Here is a 15,165-nt window from a genome sequence, read left to right on the forward strand (position 1 = left end):
ACTCCAGGCCCCGTGCTCTTAACCACCATGAAAACAGCCCTTCCCCACCACTCCACCACTGCTTTAGAGACTATCCTGGCCACCCTCGCTCCTCTCTCATGTCCACATGCCCCCAAAGCACCCAGACTGCCCAGTCTGGGACTCTGCTGTCCTCAGCTGTGAACCTGAGGACCTCACAAGTCCATGGGAGGAGGTGAGTGAGTCCACATGCACATGTGGATGTAGAATGAGGTGCCTGGAAGTCATGTTCATTCTCTGGGGTGTCCCCCAAGAACCAGGGACATTGCCATGGCCAGAGACAGATGAGGGAGTCTGGTAGTGACCACCAATATTTAGAAGCTAATATTTATTTATTTATTTATTATTTTTTGAGATGGAGTCTCTCTCTTGTTGCCCAGGCTGGAGTGCAGTAGCATGATCTCAGCTCACTGCAACCTCTGCCTCCTGGGTTCAAGCGATTCTCCTGCCTCAGCCTCCCAAGTAGCTGAGATTACAGGCATGCACCACCACGCCCGGCTAATTTTTGTATTTTTAGTAGAGGCGGGGTTTTGCCATGTTGGCCAGGCTAGTCTTAAACTTCTGACCTCAGGTGATCCACCCACCTCGGCCTCCCAAAGTGCTGGGATTATAGGCATGAGCCACCGTGCCCAGCCTAGAAGCTAATATTTAGATGCCACATCCTTCAGTCACTCCAGTACCTGGTGACACAGTCCCACCAGCTCATGTGACAATGGTCACTGGGAGACTGTGGACACAGAGGAGGAAATGAAAGAGGATGGGGGGGTCATGGAGGGGAGATGCACGAGACAGCCCCCCACAGTCACCAGGCTGCTGCTCAGAGATGTCACAAAGTCCATCATCTGCCTCAAGGCAGGGCAGTGCAGGACAAGGAGGACACGGAAGGGGAAACGGAGGAAGGAACCATGAGTGTCCCTCAGGTGTAAGTCCTGACTGGGGCTCTCTTCTTAAGACACAGGCAAGTCGTTGGGTGGTTGGATAGTCAAGAGGCTGGCAGGTCTCAGCAGTCCTTGTCATCGCCCCGGATTTCCACATAGGGCAGCCCCACGGGCCAACTGTCCCGAGGCCAGTAGCGGACTTTGAGGGTTTCACCTGGCATCTCATAGTTGGCATCCACCAAGGCCATGGTGACCATGCCATAAGGGAAAGTGATGCTGATAAGCACATGCCTGTAGAGTGCAGGGTGAAGTGGTGAGGGTACAAGATACCCACAGCCTCACGCCGGCCCTCTTTTTATTTCTCATGGCTCTTGACCATCCATCCAGGGGAGCCTTCTGGGTCTGGCCCCCTGACTGCAGCCTTCCCCTACAGCCAGGTCCCAGTGTCTGGCTCTCCTCTCTCTGCTTCTCCAACCCCAGCCCCCAGGTGCCTACTCCGAGCTCTGGCATCTAAGATTCTCTGACTCTGGGCCCCCCACAGCCTCAGAGCATGTGCTTACCAGATGCTGTGCAGATAGAAGAAATGAATCCTCTGCCAGAAGCTGCAAAGCAGACGGTCACTGATCCAGCTGGTCAGAGCAACAGCCCATAAAACCACGGAGACCTCAATCAGGTGCCGAAGCTCCTTATTGCTGGTCCTAGAGAGGGGAGAGGGGGACCAGGGGCTGGCTCGGAGAGCAGCACCTGATGGGGCTGATGGGAAATTCCTCCTTCCACAGTGATGAGGCTCAGAGGCTGGGAGAAGGGAAAGAGCAGGAATTGAGGGTGCAAGCAGAGGGGGCCCAATCTCGTGCTTAGAACTAACACTGAGCATTTCCAGCACAACAGGTGCAGTTCCAAATGTCCTTCAAACCAGGCATAGTAGCTCATGCCTGTAATCCCAGCACTTTGGGAGGCTGAGGTTGGGAGGATCGCTTGAGCCCTGGAGTTTAAGACCAGCCTGGGCAAAATAGCAAGACTCCATCTCTAAAAAAAAAAAAAAAAAAGTTAAAATTAGCCAGGCATGATGGTGCATGCCTGCAGTTCCGGTTACTCGGAAGGCTGAGGCAAGAGGATCATTTGAGCCCGGGAGTGCAAGGCTGCAGTGAGCTGTGATTGCGCTGCTGCACTCCAGCCTGGGTGACAGAGTAAGACCCTGTCTTAAAAAACAATAATAGGCCGGGTGTGATGGCTCACACCTGTAATCGCAGAAGTTTGGGAGGCCGAGGCAGGTGAATCACTTCAGGCCAGAAGTTTGAGACCAGCTTGGCCAACATGGTGAAACTCTGACTCTACTAAAAATACAAAAAAAAAATTAGCCGGCCGTGGTGGTGGCCGCCTGTAATCCCAGCTACTTGGGAGGCTGAGCCACTTGAACCCAAGAGGCGGAGGTTGCAATGAGCCGGGATTGCGCCACTGCACTCCAGCCTGGGTGACAGAGCAAGACTCCATCTTAAATAAATAAATAAATAAAATAAAAAATAAATAAAAACAAGTAACAATAATAAATAAAACACCTTCGAATATTAACTCAGTCGGCTGGGCACGGCAGCTCAAGCCTATAATCCCGCACTTTGGGAGGCCGAGGCGGGCAGATCATCTGAGGTTAGGAGTTCGAGACCAGCCTGGCCAACATGGCGAAACTCCGTCTCTACTAAAAATACAAAAATTAGCCGGGCGTGGTGGCGTGCGTCTGTAATTTCAGCTACTCAGGAGGCTAAGGCAGAAGAGTCGCTTGAACCCAGGAGGTGGAGATTGCAGTGAGCCGGGATCGCGCCATTGCACTCCAGCCTGGGCGACAAGAGTGAGACTCCGTCTCAAAAAAAAAAAAAAAAAAAAAGATATTAACTCAGTCCTCACAAGGACTTTGTAGAGGAGTAAACTGAGGCACAGGGATTACACTATGCCCCACCCCACCCCATGGTTACACAGCTGGTAAGTGGCAGAGCTGGGATCTAAACCAAGTTTTTCTGATTGCATAATATTTATTCTTAACCAGCAAGCCCTTTGGTGCTTGTATGTTTTGGGGTAGAGGTATGTGTGCCTCAACCTCCCAAAGTGCTGGGATTACAGGCATGAGCCATCATGCCCAGCAAGAATAATATATTTTTTGTAATCAGGGGAGTTAAATTATAAAAAAAAAATTAGGGGTGAAATTGTATGAAATCTGGGAGAAATATGTAACAGATTGACAAAATGTGGGTGGTGGTTGTGGCTGGTTAGTGGGCGTGGGGAGGTTTATGGGGCTATTTTCTCTGCTTGCATGTCTGTTTCTGGGTTTCATCATAAAAAGGACAAACTCTGCTGGGCACAGTGGCTCACGCCTGTAATCTCAACACTTTGGGAGGCCGAGGTGGGCGGATCACCTGAGGTCAGGAGTTTGAGACCAGCCTGGCCAACATGACGAAACTCCGTCTCTACTAAAAATACAAAAATTAGCCCAGCATGGTGGCATACACCTGTAATCCCAGCTGCTCAGGAGGCTGAGGCAGGAGAATCCTTGAACCCGGGAGGCGGAGTTTGCAGTGAGCTGAGATTACACCACTGCACTCCAGCCTGGAAGACAGAGAGAGACTCTGTCTCAAAAATAAATAAATAAATAAATAAATAAAAATAAAGATAATGTAGGGTGGATGCAGTGGCTCACACCTGTAATCCCAGCACTTTGGGAGGCTGAGGTGGGTGGATCACTTGAGCCCAGGAATTCAAGACCAGATTGGGCAACATGACGAAACCCTGTTTCTACAAAGAAAAATACAAAAATTATCCTGGTGTGATGGCATACGCCTCTAGTCCCAGGTACTTGGGAGGCTGGAGTGGGAGGATTGCTTGAGCCTGGGAGGTGGAGGTTGCAGTGAGCCAAGATCATGCCCCTGCACTCCAGCCTGGGCAACAGAACGAGGATCCGTCTCAAGAAAAAAAATAATAATAAGGACAAGCTCTGCAGTCAGTCAGGTTCAAATCCTGGCCCTGCTACTTGTCAGTGGGTGATCTTGGAGAAGGGACGTCCCCTCCGCGAGCCTGGAGTCAGGGGTGCTAGGAGGGGGATGGGAGTCTCCTGCCCAGGCACCTGCAGCCTTCACTCACTTCCTGTACTCCTGGCACACGATGTAGAGAATGTGCAGAGCAATGCTGTTGAGGGCGTAGGCGTTGACCGTGGGCCTCAGGAAGGACAGAAGGGTGCTGACCGCAGTGGTGATGAAGACCAGGCGGATGAACTGGGACCTGGGGAGGAAGGGCCTCAGCTGTAGGCGGGAAGGGAGGTCCTGGGATTGTAGGCAAGGTCACTTGGAGATCCCGTGGCCCAGGTGGGTGAGGAAAGTACAGGATTCTGGGGAGCCCAGACAGGCTCAGAAAAGGGTCCTAGCCAGGCAGGGCACAGTGGCTCATGTCTGTAATCCCAGCACTTTGGGAGGCTGAGGTGGGCGGATCACCTGAGGTCAGGAGTTTGAGACCAGCCTGGCCAACATGGTGAAACCCCATTTCTTTTTTTTTTTTTGAGACAGAGTCTCGCTCTGTCGCCCAGGCTGGAGTGCAGCAGTGCGATCTGGGCTCACTGCAAGCTCTGCCTCCCAGGTTCACGCCATTCTCCTGCCTCAGCCTCCCAAGTAGCTGGGACTACAGGCGCCCGCCACCACGCCCGGCTCATTTTTTATATTTTTACTAGAGAGGGGGTTTCACCATGTTAGCCAGGATGGTCTCAATCTACTGACCTCGTGATCCGCCTGCCTCGGCCTCCCAAAGTGCTAGGATTACCGGCGTGAGTCACTGCGTCTGGCCCTGGTGAAATCCCATTTCTGCTAAAAATACAAAATTTAGCCAGGTGTGGTGGCAGATGCCTGTAATCCCAGCTACTCAGGAGGCTGAGGCACGACAATTGCTTGAACCCAGGAGGCAGAGGTTTCAGTGGGCCAAGATCACGCCACGGCACTCCAGCCTGGGTGACAGAGGGAGATTCTGCATCAAAAACGACAACAAGAAAAAGGGTCCTAGCCAGGCAAGGTGGCTCGTGACTGTAATCCCAGCAATTTGGGAGGCTGAGGTGGGAGGATTGCTTGAGCTCAGGAGTTCGAGACCAGCCTGGGCAACATGGCAAAACCCTGTCTCTACCAAAAATACAAAAAATTAGCTGGATGTGGTGGCATGTGCCTGTAATCTCAGCTACTAAAGAGGCTGAGATAGGGATCGCTTGAGCCTGGGAATTGGAGGTCGCAGCAAGCTAAGATTGTGCCACTGCACTCCAGCCTGGGGGACACAGTGAGACTTCATCTAAAAAGAAAAAAGAAGAAGGAGAAGGAGAAGAAGAAGGTCCTGAGGCTCCCAAGTGGACTCAGCAGAAAGTCTCAGGGAGCCCAGGTGAGCCCAGGCAGCGTCTAAAGGGGGATCCCAGGAAGGACTCAGTAGGATGAGAAGAGGGTCCCAGGGGGCCTGGGAGAACGTGATGGTTTCCAGGGCCCAGGTGAGGTCAGGAAAGGAGTTCAGGGGAGCCCAGCTGGGCTGAGAGGAGGGATCTCTGGGTCTGGGTGAATTTAAGAGATGTCAGACAGTGGCTCTCCAGGACCCAGTAGAGATTAAGGAAAGATGACAGAGGTCCCAGAGGACAATAGGGTGGACTGGGGGGTCCTGGAGGGCGCAGGTGGGTTAAGCCGGGTTAGAAGAGAATTTCACATGCCTGTAATCCCAGCACTTTGGGAGGCCAAGGCAGGTGGATCACTTGAGATCAGGAGTTCGAGACCAGCCTGACCAACATGGTGAAACCGTCTCTACTAAAAATACAAAAATTAGCCGGGTGTGGTGGCAGGTGCCTGTAATCCCAGCTACTCGGGAGGCTGAGGCAGGAGGATCGCTTGAACCCTGAAGGCAGAGGCTGCAGTGAGCCGAGATTGCACCACTGCACTCCAGTGTGGGTGACAGAGCGAGACTCTGTCTCAAAAAGGAAGAAGAAGGAGGAGGAGGAGGAGGAAGAAAAAGAAGAAGGAGGAGGAGGAGGCAGAGAACAAGAAGAAGGAGAAGGAGAAGGAGGAGGAGGCGGAGAAGAAGAAGGAGAAGGAGAAGGAGGAGGAGAAGGAGGAGGAGGCGGAGAAGAAGAAGAAGGAGAAGGAGGAGGAGGAGGAGAAGAAGAAGGAGAAGGAGGAGGAGAAGGAGGAGGAGGCGGAGAAGAAGAAGAAGGAGAAGGAGAAGGAGGAGGAGGAGGAGAAGAAGAAGGAGAAGGAGGAGGAGAAGGAGGAGGAGAAGGAGGAGGAGGCAGAGAAGAAGAAGGAGGAGGAGGAGGAGGCGGAGAAGAAGAAGAAGGAGAAGGAGGAGGAGAAGGAGGAGGAGGCGGAGAAGAAGAAGGAGAAGGAGAAGGAGGAGGAGGAGGAGGCGGAGAAGAAGAAGAAGGAGAAGGAGGAGGAGAAGGAGGAGGAGGAGATTATTTCACAGGGGTCAAGGGTGGGAGTGGGGATCAATTAGATCAAGAGAGGGACCCAGGGGGTCTAAGAAGATCAGATGAAAGATGCCAGGAACGCCAAGTGAGAGGCTCAGGGAGGAGTCCCTCAGGCCCAGGTAAGTGTAGACATGAGGTCCTGGAACTCCTGTTGGCTGCAACAGATTCTGGAGGAAGTCCCAGGTTATCAAAGTAGGATCAAGGGAGGGATTCCAAGAAACCAGGTAAGCTCAGGGGAGGGGTCTCCAGAAGCCCAAGTGAGTCAGGCAGGATCAGGAGAAAACCCGAAGTGGTCAGGGGAGGAATTCCAAGGGCCCCAAAGAGGGTCAAGGGTGGGGACCCAGAGGACTCAGGTGAGCTCATGTAGAGTCAACTGAAGACTCAGACCCCACCCTGTCCAGACGGCCAGCCCCCGACCCACCTGCTCCCCCGCAGGAAGGAGGGGAAGTAGCAGCGGGGCATCCATATGCCATAGCCACTGCCCAGGAGCCACAGGATGGCGATCTCGTCCAGCAGCTGGCCCAGGAAGCTGAGCGTCATGTGGAAATACATGGAGAACAGGCCTGCAGCGGCAAGGGCAGGCGGTCAGTGGGGCCCGCCACCTCCTAAACCCCCAATGCCTCCCGACTGTCACAGACCTGAACCACACCTCCCTACCTATGATCATGAAGAGGACCCAGACAACGTAAATGTAGCGGGAGCGCTTCTGGGCATACGGGTGCATCAGGAGCATCATCAGTGGCCCGAAGATGAAGAAGGGGATATTGGAGAACTGGAGCAGAGAGAGCCATAGGCAGGAGCTCGTCAGATAGGGGAGACGGAGGAGGCTGCCCTCTGTCCAGACACTCAGTCACCAGCCAGTTGGTTTCCTGCTGCATTTCAGGCAATTCATCAACCCAGGATTTGTCAATCACTCACCTGTCAACCTTTCAGCCGACCCTTTTTTTTTTTTTTTTTTTTTTTAGATGGAGTCTTGGAGTCTTGCTCTGTCACTCAGGCTGGAGCGCAGTGGTGCCATCTCAGCTCACTGCAACCTCCACCTCCCAGGTTCGAGCGATTCTGCTGTCTCAGACTCCCGAGTAGCTGGGATTAAAGGCACATGCCACCACACCCAGCTAATTTTTTATATTTTTGGTAGAGACAGGGTTTCACCAAGTTGGCCAGGCTGCTCTTGAACTCCTGACCTCAGGTGATCGGCCCACCTTGGCCTCCCCAAAGTGGTGGGATTACAGGTGTGAGCCACCGCACCTAGCCACTTTTCAGCTGATCTTGACCATCAGCTGGTCATCCATAGATCAATTTCTCGATCCGTTATTGGTTCATTCGTTCATTCAGTGAGTGTGGCAAAGACTATCCACTAAACTTCCATATATATTCGCCTTCTCTTTTACTTTTTCTATTTATTTATTTTACAGTCAGGATCTTGCTGTCTGCTGCCAGGCTGGAGTGCAGTGGTATGATCATGGCTCATTGCAGCCTCAATCAGCTGAGCTCAGAGGATCCTCCTGCCTTAGCCTCCCGGGTAGCTGGGACTACAGGTGCCCGCCACCCCACCTGGCTAATTTTCTTTTATTTTTTGTAGAGAAGGGGTCTCACTATGTCACCCAGGCTGGTTGCAAGCTCCCAGCCTCAAGTGATCCTCCCACCACAGCCTAAAGTGTTGAAATTACAGGTATGAACCACTGCACCCAGCCCCTTTTCCTGTAAAAATAGTATCTCCCAAGTTTGAACTGGGCACACAGCTTACCCAGTGAAAGACTACATTTCCCAGCCTTCGCTGCAGTTCACTGTGGCCTTGTGGCCTTTTGACCTGCTCTGGCCAATGAGATAAGAATGTAAATGACATCTACTACTTCCAGGTCAGTCCTTTCAAAAACCACGTAAGGAAAGCTTGCCCCCTTTCCTCTTCCTGTGGGTTGAAATGTGGCCATGGATGTCATGAGTTGACCTTGCCCTTGCAGACAAGGAAAGACGATGCAGTACCTTTTTGACAAACAGCATGAAGCAGAAATGATACTGTGTGACTTCTGAGGTTAGGTCATAAAAGGAACTGTGGCTTCCACCTTTCTCTATCTCATAGGACAAGACGTCCAGATCCTAGGCCACCACACAAGAAGACTGGCTACCTTGAAGCCACCACACTGGAGAAACCATGTGTAGAGACCACACTGAGATGGAGAGAGATGCCAGAGGAGGGCCAGTGGTTCAATTCTTCCCCATACAGTCATCAGACACATGAGTGAATGAAACTTCAGGTGATGGCCAGGCATGGTGGCTCACGCCTGTAATCCCAGCACTTTGGGAGGCTGAGGCAGGTAGATCACCTGAGGTCAGGAGTTCAAGGCCAGCCCAAAAAACATAGTGAAACTCTACAAAATAGTATGTAAATATATATTGTGAATATATATATATATAAAATATGTGAATATATATTGCACAATAATGTAAAACAATACAAAAATTGGCCAGGTGCAGTGGATCACACCTGTAATCCTAGCACTTTGGGAGGCTGAGGCAGGCAGATCACTAGAGGTCAGGAGTTTGAAACCAGCCAGGGCAACATGGTGAAATCCCACCTCTACTAAAATACAAAAAAATAGCTGGGTGTAGTGGTGGGTGCCTGTAATCTCAGCTACTTGGGAGGCTGAGGTGGGAGAATTGCTTAAACTCAGGAGGTGGAGGTGGTACTGAGCTGAGATCGTGCCATCGCACTCCAGCCTGGGCAACAGACTGAGACTTCACCTCAAAAAAAAAAAAAAGGTCACAAGAACATTTGCACCCAAAATTAAATGACTCAAGACCCCGACGTGCTGACATCAGAATTTGACTCCCCACAAAGTCTCTCCCTGATATGTCTGAGCCGCGACAAGTCTCTCATATGACAAATACTTATATAATATAGGTGGAAATGTAAATGGGTACAACCTCTATGGAAAACAGTATGCAGAATTTTCAAAGAACTAAAATTAGGACTACCGTTTGATCCAGCAATCCCGCTACTGAGTATCTACCCAAAGGAAACGAAATCATTATACTAAAATATACCTGCGTTCATATGTTTATTGCAGCACTGTTCACACAGGTGAAGATATGAAATCAACCCAATGATTGGATAAAGAAGATGTGGTATATATACAAAATGGAATTTTATTTATTTATTTATTTATTTATTTTTGAGATGGAGTCTTGCTCTGTCACCCAGGCTGGAGTGCAGTGGCGCAATCTCAGCTCACTGCAAGCTCCGCCTCCCAGGTTCACACCATTCTCCTGCCTCAGCCTCCCGAGTAGCTGGGACTGCAGGTGCCTGCCACCATGCCCAGCTAATTTTTTTTTGTAGTTTTAGTAGAGACGGGGTTTCACCGTGGTCTCAATCTCCTGACATCGTGATCCGCCCACCTCGGCCTCCCAAAGTGCTGGGATTACAGGCGTGAGCCACCGCACCCAGCCTTATTTATTTATTTATTTATTTATTTATTGAGACAGGGTCTCTCTCCGTTGCCGAGGCTGGAATGCAGTGATACGATCATGGGTCACTGCAGCTTCGACATCCCAGGTTCAAGTAATCCTCCCATCTCAGCCCCCCAAATAGCTGGGACTACAAGCATGCACCACCATGTCCAGCTAATTTTTGTTTTGTTTTGTTTTGTTTTTTGAGACAGAGTCTTGCTCCGTCACCCAGGCTGGAGTACAGTGGCGCGATCTCGGCTCACTGCAAGCTCCGCCTCCCGGGTTCATGCCATTCTCCTGACTCAGCCTCCCCAGCAGCTGGGACTACAGGTGCACGCCGCCACACCTGGCTAATTTTTTGTATTTTTAGTAGAGGCGGGGTTTCACCGTGTTAGTCAGGATGGTCTCGATCTCCTGATCCTGTGATCCACCCTCCTCGGCTTCCCAAAGTGCTGGGATTACAGGCTTGAGCCACCACGGCCAGCCTAATTTTTGTATTTTTTGTACAGATGGGATTTGGCCATGTGGCCCAGGCTGGTCTCTAACTCCAGGACTCAAGCAATCCACCCGCCTTGGCCTCCCAAAGTGCTGGGATTACAGGCATGAGCCACCACACCTGGCCTGGAATACTATTTAGCCATTAAAAAAAGAATGAGCCCAGGTGTGGTGACTCACATCTGTAATCTCAGCACTTGGGGAGGTTGAGACAGGCAAATCACGAAGTCAGGAATTTGAGACCAGCCTGGCCAACATGGTGAAACCCCATCTCTACAAAAAATACAAGAATTAGCCAGGCATGGTGGTGTGTGCCTGTGAGTCCAGCTACTCGGGAGGCTGAGGCAGGAGAATCACTTGAATCTGGGAGACAGAGGTTGCAGTGAGCTGAGATTGTTGCACTGCACTCCAGCCTGGGTGAGAGAACGAGACTCCATCTCAAAAAAAGAAAAAAGAATGAAATAGGCCAGGTGTGATGGTTCATGCCTGTGATTCCAGCAATTTGGGAGGCTGAGGCAGGAGAATTGCCTGAGGACAAGAGTTCGCAACCAGCCTGGGCAACATAGTGAGACCCCACCTCCATAAAAAATAAATTTAGAAAATTAGCCAAACATACTGGCATGTGCCTGTAGTCTTAACTACTTGAGAGGCTGAGGAGGAAAGACTGCTTGAGCACAGGAGTTGGAGGCTGCAGGAGCTGTGATTGTGCCACTTCACTCCAACCTGGGTGACAGAGTGAAACCCTGTCTCACACACACACACAAAGAATGAAATGCCTTTGCGGCAACATGGATGGAACTGGAGGACATGATCTTAAGTGAAACAACTCAGAAAGAGAAAATCAAATATCGGGCCGGGCGCGGTGGCTTGCACCTGTAATCCCAGCACTTTGGGAGGTGGAGGTGGGTGGATCATGAGGCCAGGAGTTCCAGACCAGCCTGCCCAACATGGTGAAACCTCGCCTCTACTAAAGATACAAAAAATTAGCCGAGCATGGTGGTGCATGCCTATAATCCCAGCTACTCCAGAGGCTGAGACAGGACAATCACTTGAATCCAGGAGGCAGAGGTTGCAATGAGCCGAGATCGCACCACTGCACTCCAGCCTGGGCGACAGAGCGAGACTCCCTCTCAAAAAAAAAAAAAAAAAGAGGTCAGACTTCACCACCACACAATACATACATGTAACAAAACTGCACTTGTACTTCTTTAATTTATACAAACAAAAGAAAAACATGAAACTGTCACATGAGCTCAGAAACAAGTCTTTTTCCCTCCCCATCTTTTTTTTTTTTTTTTTTTTTTTTTCCTGAGATGGAGTCTCACTCTGTCACCCAGGCTGGAGTGTAGTGGTGCAATCTCGGTTCACTGCAACCTCCGCATCCTGGGTTCAAGCGATTCTCCTGCCTCAGCCTCCCAAGTAGCTGGGACTACAGGCACGTGCCACCATACCCGGCTAACTTTTGTATTTTTAGCAGATACGGGGTTTAACCATGTTGGCCAGGCTGTTTTCAAACTCCTGACCTCAAGTGATCTACCCACCTTGGCCTCCCAAAGTGCTGGGATTACAGGCGTGAGCCACTGCACCCAGCCCCAGTTATTCCTTTATAGCAACACAAACTGAACTAACACAGATGTGGAAAGAAAAACAAGTGATTGATATGAAATGGACAATGTCAGTAAATAGATTATGACTACAGTTCTGGACTGCAAGCCCTTCTCTTCAGTGGTCCAAGGACAGATGGGACAGGGGCCATGCCAACGCCTCCATGCGCCTCTTCTCAGCCCGTGACCCTAGTTCAGTTACCTCCATTTGTGCTGATGCACACATACTCCCAAACACAATGTTCCCTCTGCCTCCAACCAAACACCAGCCCTTGAATATCAATGCGTGCCTGAAGATACTGACCCAACCAGTCTCCCAGATTCAAAAGCATCCATTAAAACATGTCTGGGCCTTCAATAAATAAAGTCTAAACTCTTAAACTTGGCTTATAAATTCCTTCCATAACTCATCTCTCTCCAACTTTTTTTGTTGTTGGTTTTTTGTTTGTTAGTTTTGTTTTTGTGTTTTTTTTCTTTTTGAGACAGAGTCTTGCTCTATCACCCAGGCTGGAGTCCAGTGGGGCAATCTTGGCTCACTGCAACCTCCACCGCCCGGGTTCAAGCAATTCTCCTGCCTCAGCCTCCCGAGTAGCAGGGATTACAGGCACTCACCACCATGTCTGGCTAATTTTTTTACTTTTAGTAGAGGCAGGGTTTCATCATATTGCCCAGGCTGGTCTTGAACTCCTGAACAAAGCAGATCCACTCATCTCAGCCTCTAAAAATCTCCATTTAAAACATGTTCAGGCTGGGCGCAGTGGCTCACATCTGTAATCCCAGCACTTTGGGAGGCTGAGGCAGGCAGATCACAGGTCAGAAGATCGAGACCATCCTGGCTAACACGGTGAAACCCCGTCCTAAAAAAAAAAAAAAAAGTACAAAAAATTAGCCGGGCATGGATTACAGCTCACGCCTGTAATCCCAGCACTTTGGGAGGCCGAGGTGGGCCGATCACCTGAAGTCGGGAGTTCGAGACCAGCCTGGCCAACATGGAGAAACCCCATCTCTACTGAAAATACAAAATTAGCCGGGTGTGGTGGCACATGCCTGTAATCCCAGCTACTCAGGAGGCTGAGGTAGGAGAATCGCTTGAACCTGGGAGGCAGAGGTTGCAGTGAGCTGAGATCACACGATTGCATTCCAGCCTGGGTGACATAGTGAGACTCTGTCCCCCAAAAATAAATAAAAAATAAAAAATAGGCCAGGCCCAGTGGCTCACGCCTGTAATTCCAGCACTTTGGAAAGCTCAGGCAGGTGGATCATGAGGTCAGGAGATCGAGACCATCCTGGCTAACACAGTGAAACACCGTCTCTACTAAAAATACAAAAAAAAAAAAAAAAATAGCTGGGTGTGGTGGCAGGCGCCTGTAGTCCCAGCTGCTTGGGAGGCTGAGGCAGAAGAATGGTGTGAACCCGGGAGGCGGAGCTTGCAGTGAGCTGAGATCATGCCACTGCACTCCAGCCTGGGCGACAGAGCAAGACTCCATCTCAAAATAAATAAATAAATAAAATGTTCATGCCTCCTGTAAATAAAATCTAAACTCTTTTTTTTTTTTTGAGATGGAGTTCTCTCTGTCGCCCAGGCTGGAGTGCAGTGGCACGATCTCAGCTCACTGCAAGCTCCGCCTCCCGGGTTCACGCCATTCTCCTGCCTCAGCCTCCCAAGTAGCTGGGACTACAGGTGCCCGCCGCCACGCCCGGCTAATTTTTTTGTATTTTTAGTAGAGATGGGGTTTCACCGTGTTAGCCAGGATGGTCTCGATCTCCTGACCTCGTGATCCACCCGCCTTGGCCTCCCAAAGTGCTGGGATTACAGGTGAGAGCCACCGCACCCGGCCAAAATCTAAACTCTTAAACTTGCCTTATAAAATTATTCCTGGCCGGGCGTCGTGGCTCACGCCTATAATCCCAGCACTTTGGGAGGTTGAGGCAGGCGGATCACGAAGTCAGGAGATTGAGACCATCCTGGCTAACACGGTGAAACGCCGTCTCTACTAAAAAATACAAAAAAAATTAGCTGGGCGTGGTGGTGGGCGCCTGTAGTCCCAGCTACTCGGGAGGCTGAGGCAGGAGAATGGCGTGAATCCGGGATGCGGAGGTTGCAGTGAGCCGAGATCGTGCCACTGCACTCCAGCCTGGGCGACAGAGCAAGACTCCGTTTCAAAATAAATAAATAAATAAATAATAAAAATAAAATTATTCCTAACTCATTTCCCTCCAACTCAAAAAGAAAAAGAAAAAAAAAAAAAAGAAAACAAAGATGGAAAGACTAGACGGGTGGTGGTGATTAAGAGGGCGCTCCCCTGCTGCCTGGCCCTGGGCCTAATGCCTCTTTGTTTCTCTTCGCTTGTATCAGTAAAAGCAGGACACATCATCAATGGTACCTTGCAGGCTGATGCAGGCCATGCACAAGATAAGGCATTGCAGAAGTGCATTGCCCAGGATGTGGTATGAGCTCAAAAAATAGCTGGGGCTGCTGCTGTTGTTATTGTTGAAGGAGATAATAATAATAACAGGCCTGTTATGGGTATCGTTATTCCAAACTTAGGGGCCAGCAGAGTCCAGCCAGGAGTTATCAACAGTGTCCGTAAGCGCTCAGAAGGAGGACAGAGACTGTGGGTGGAGATACTGACTAATGGGGGACCCCGACCGGCTCCGGAGTTTCCGATAACATCAGAAACTGCCTGGATGCCAGGGTCTCCCTCCCTGCCTTCCGGGGCTCAGCCCCCACTTTCCCTGCTTCTCGTCCCACCCAGGCTCTGCCAGGCGGGGGAGACACCTGTCTGGGATCCCATCCAAAGCCAGCCCAGTCCTGAACTCTGGACACAAGTGAGCTGGACCTTCTTGGTCCCAGCTCCAGCAGGTGGCATCACCTCCCTCCCTTCGTTCGTTCATTCATTCATTCATTCGTTCATTCATTTGTCCAAGCATCCCTTGAGTACCTACTATGTGCTCAAGGACCATACCAGTGTCTGAAAACAAAGTCCCTGCCTTCTCGGGGTGTATACAGTCAGGACAGCAGAGGACCTCCTGTGCCTGGTTTTCCTGCTCCTACTTCCAGAGGCTGCTGTGAGGATTACAGAGTTAAGTGCCACGGGACCAGGGAGCTCTGTGTGTTTTGCCCCCTCCCCACCCTGTATCTGGAACACTCTCTGGCACACAGTAGGCGCCCAATACATTTTAGTAGAAAAGAATGCACATAAATAATACAGAAGGGGCCGGGCGCAGTGGCTCATGTCTGTAATCCCAGCACTTTGGA

At 50.6% G+C, this 15,165-nt stretch overlaps 1 protein-coding gene across 1 annotated transcript in view; it reads right to left on the minus strand.

Annotated features, from left to right (window-relative positions):
• Positions 1-241: 241 nt before the first annotated feature.
• The window catches only part of ACER1 (alkaline ceramidase 1), a 31,509-nt gene continuing 16,585 nt past the window's right edge, over positions 242-15,165 (minus strand). The window contains exons 2-6 of the mRNA XM_003819330.5: positions 7,018-7,132; positions 6,782-6,923; positions 4,023-4,160; positions 1,457-1,594; positions 242-1,187 (exon numbers count right to left, since the gene is read on the minus strand). Coding sequence (XP_003819378.1) covers positions 1,019-1,187; positions 1,457-1,594; positions 4,023-4,160; positions 6,782-6,923; positions 7,018-7,132 — 702 coding nt within the window. The 3' untranslated portion in view covers positions 242-1,018. The remainder of the gene's footprint in view (positions 1,188-1,456; positions 1,595-4,022; positions 4,161-6,781; positions 6,924-7,017; positions 7,133-15,165) is intronic.

Source organism: Pan paniscus, chromosome 20 (assembly GCF_029289425.2).
Source record: "Pan paniscus chromosome 20, NHGRI_mPanPan1-v2.0_pri, whole genome shotgun sequence".
NCBI lineage: Eukaryota > Metazoa > Chordata > Mammalia > Primates > Hominidae > Pan > Pan paniscus.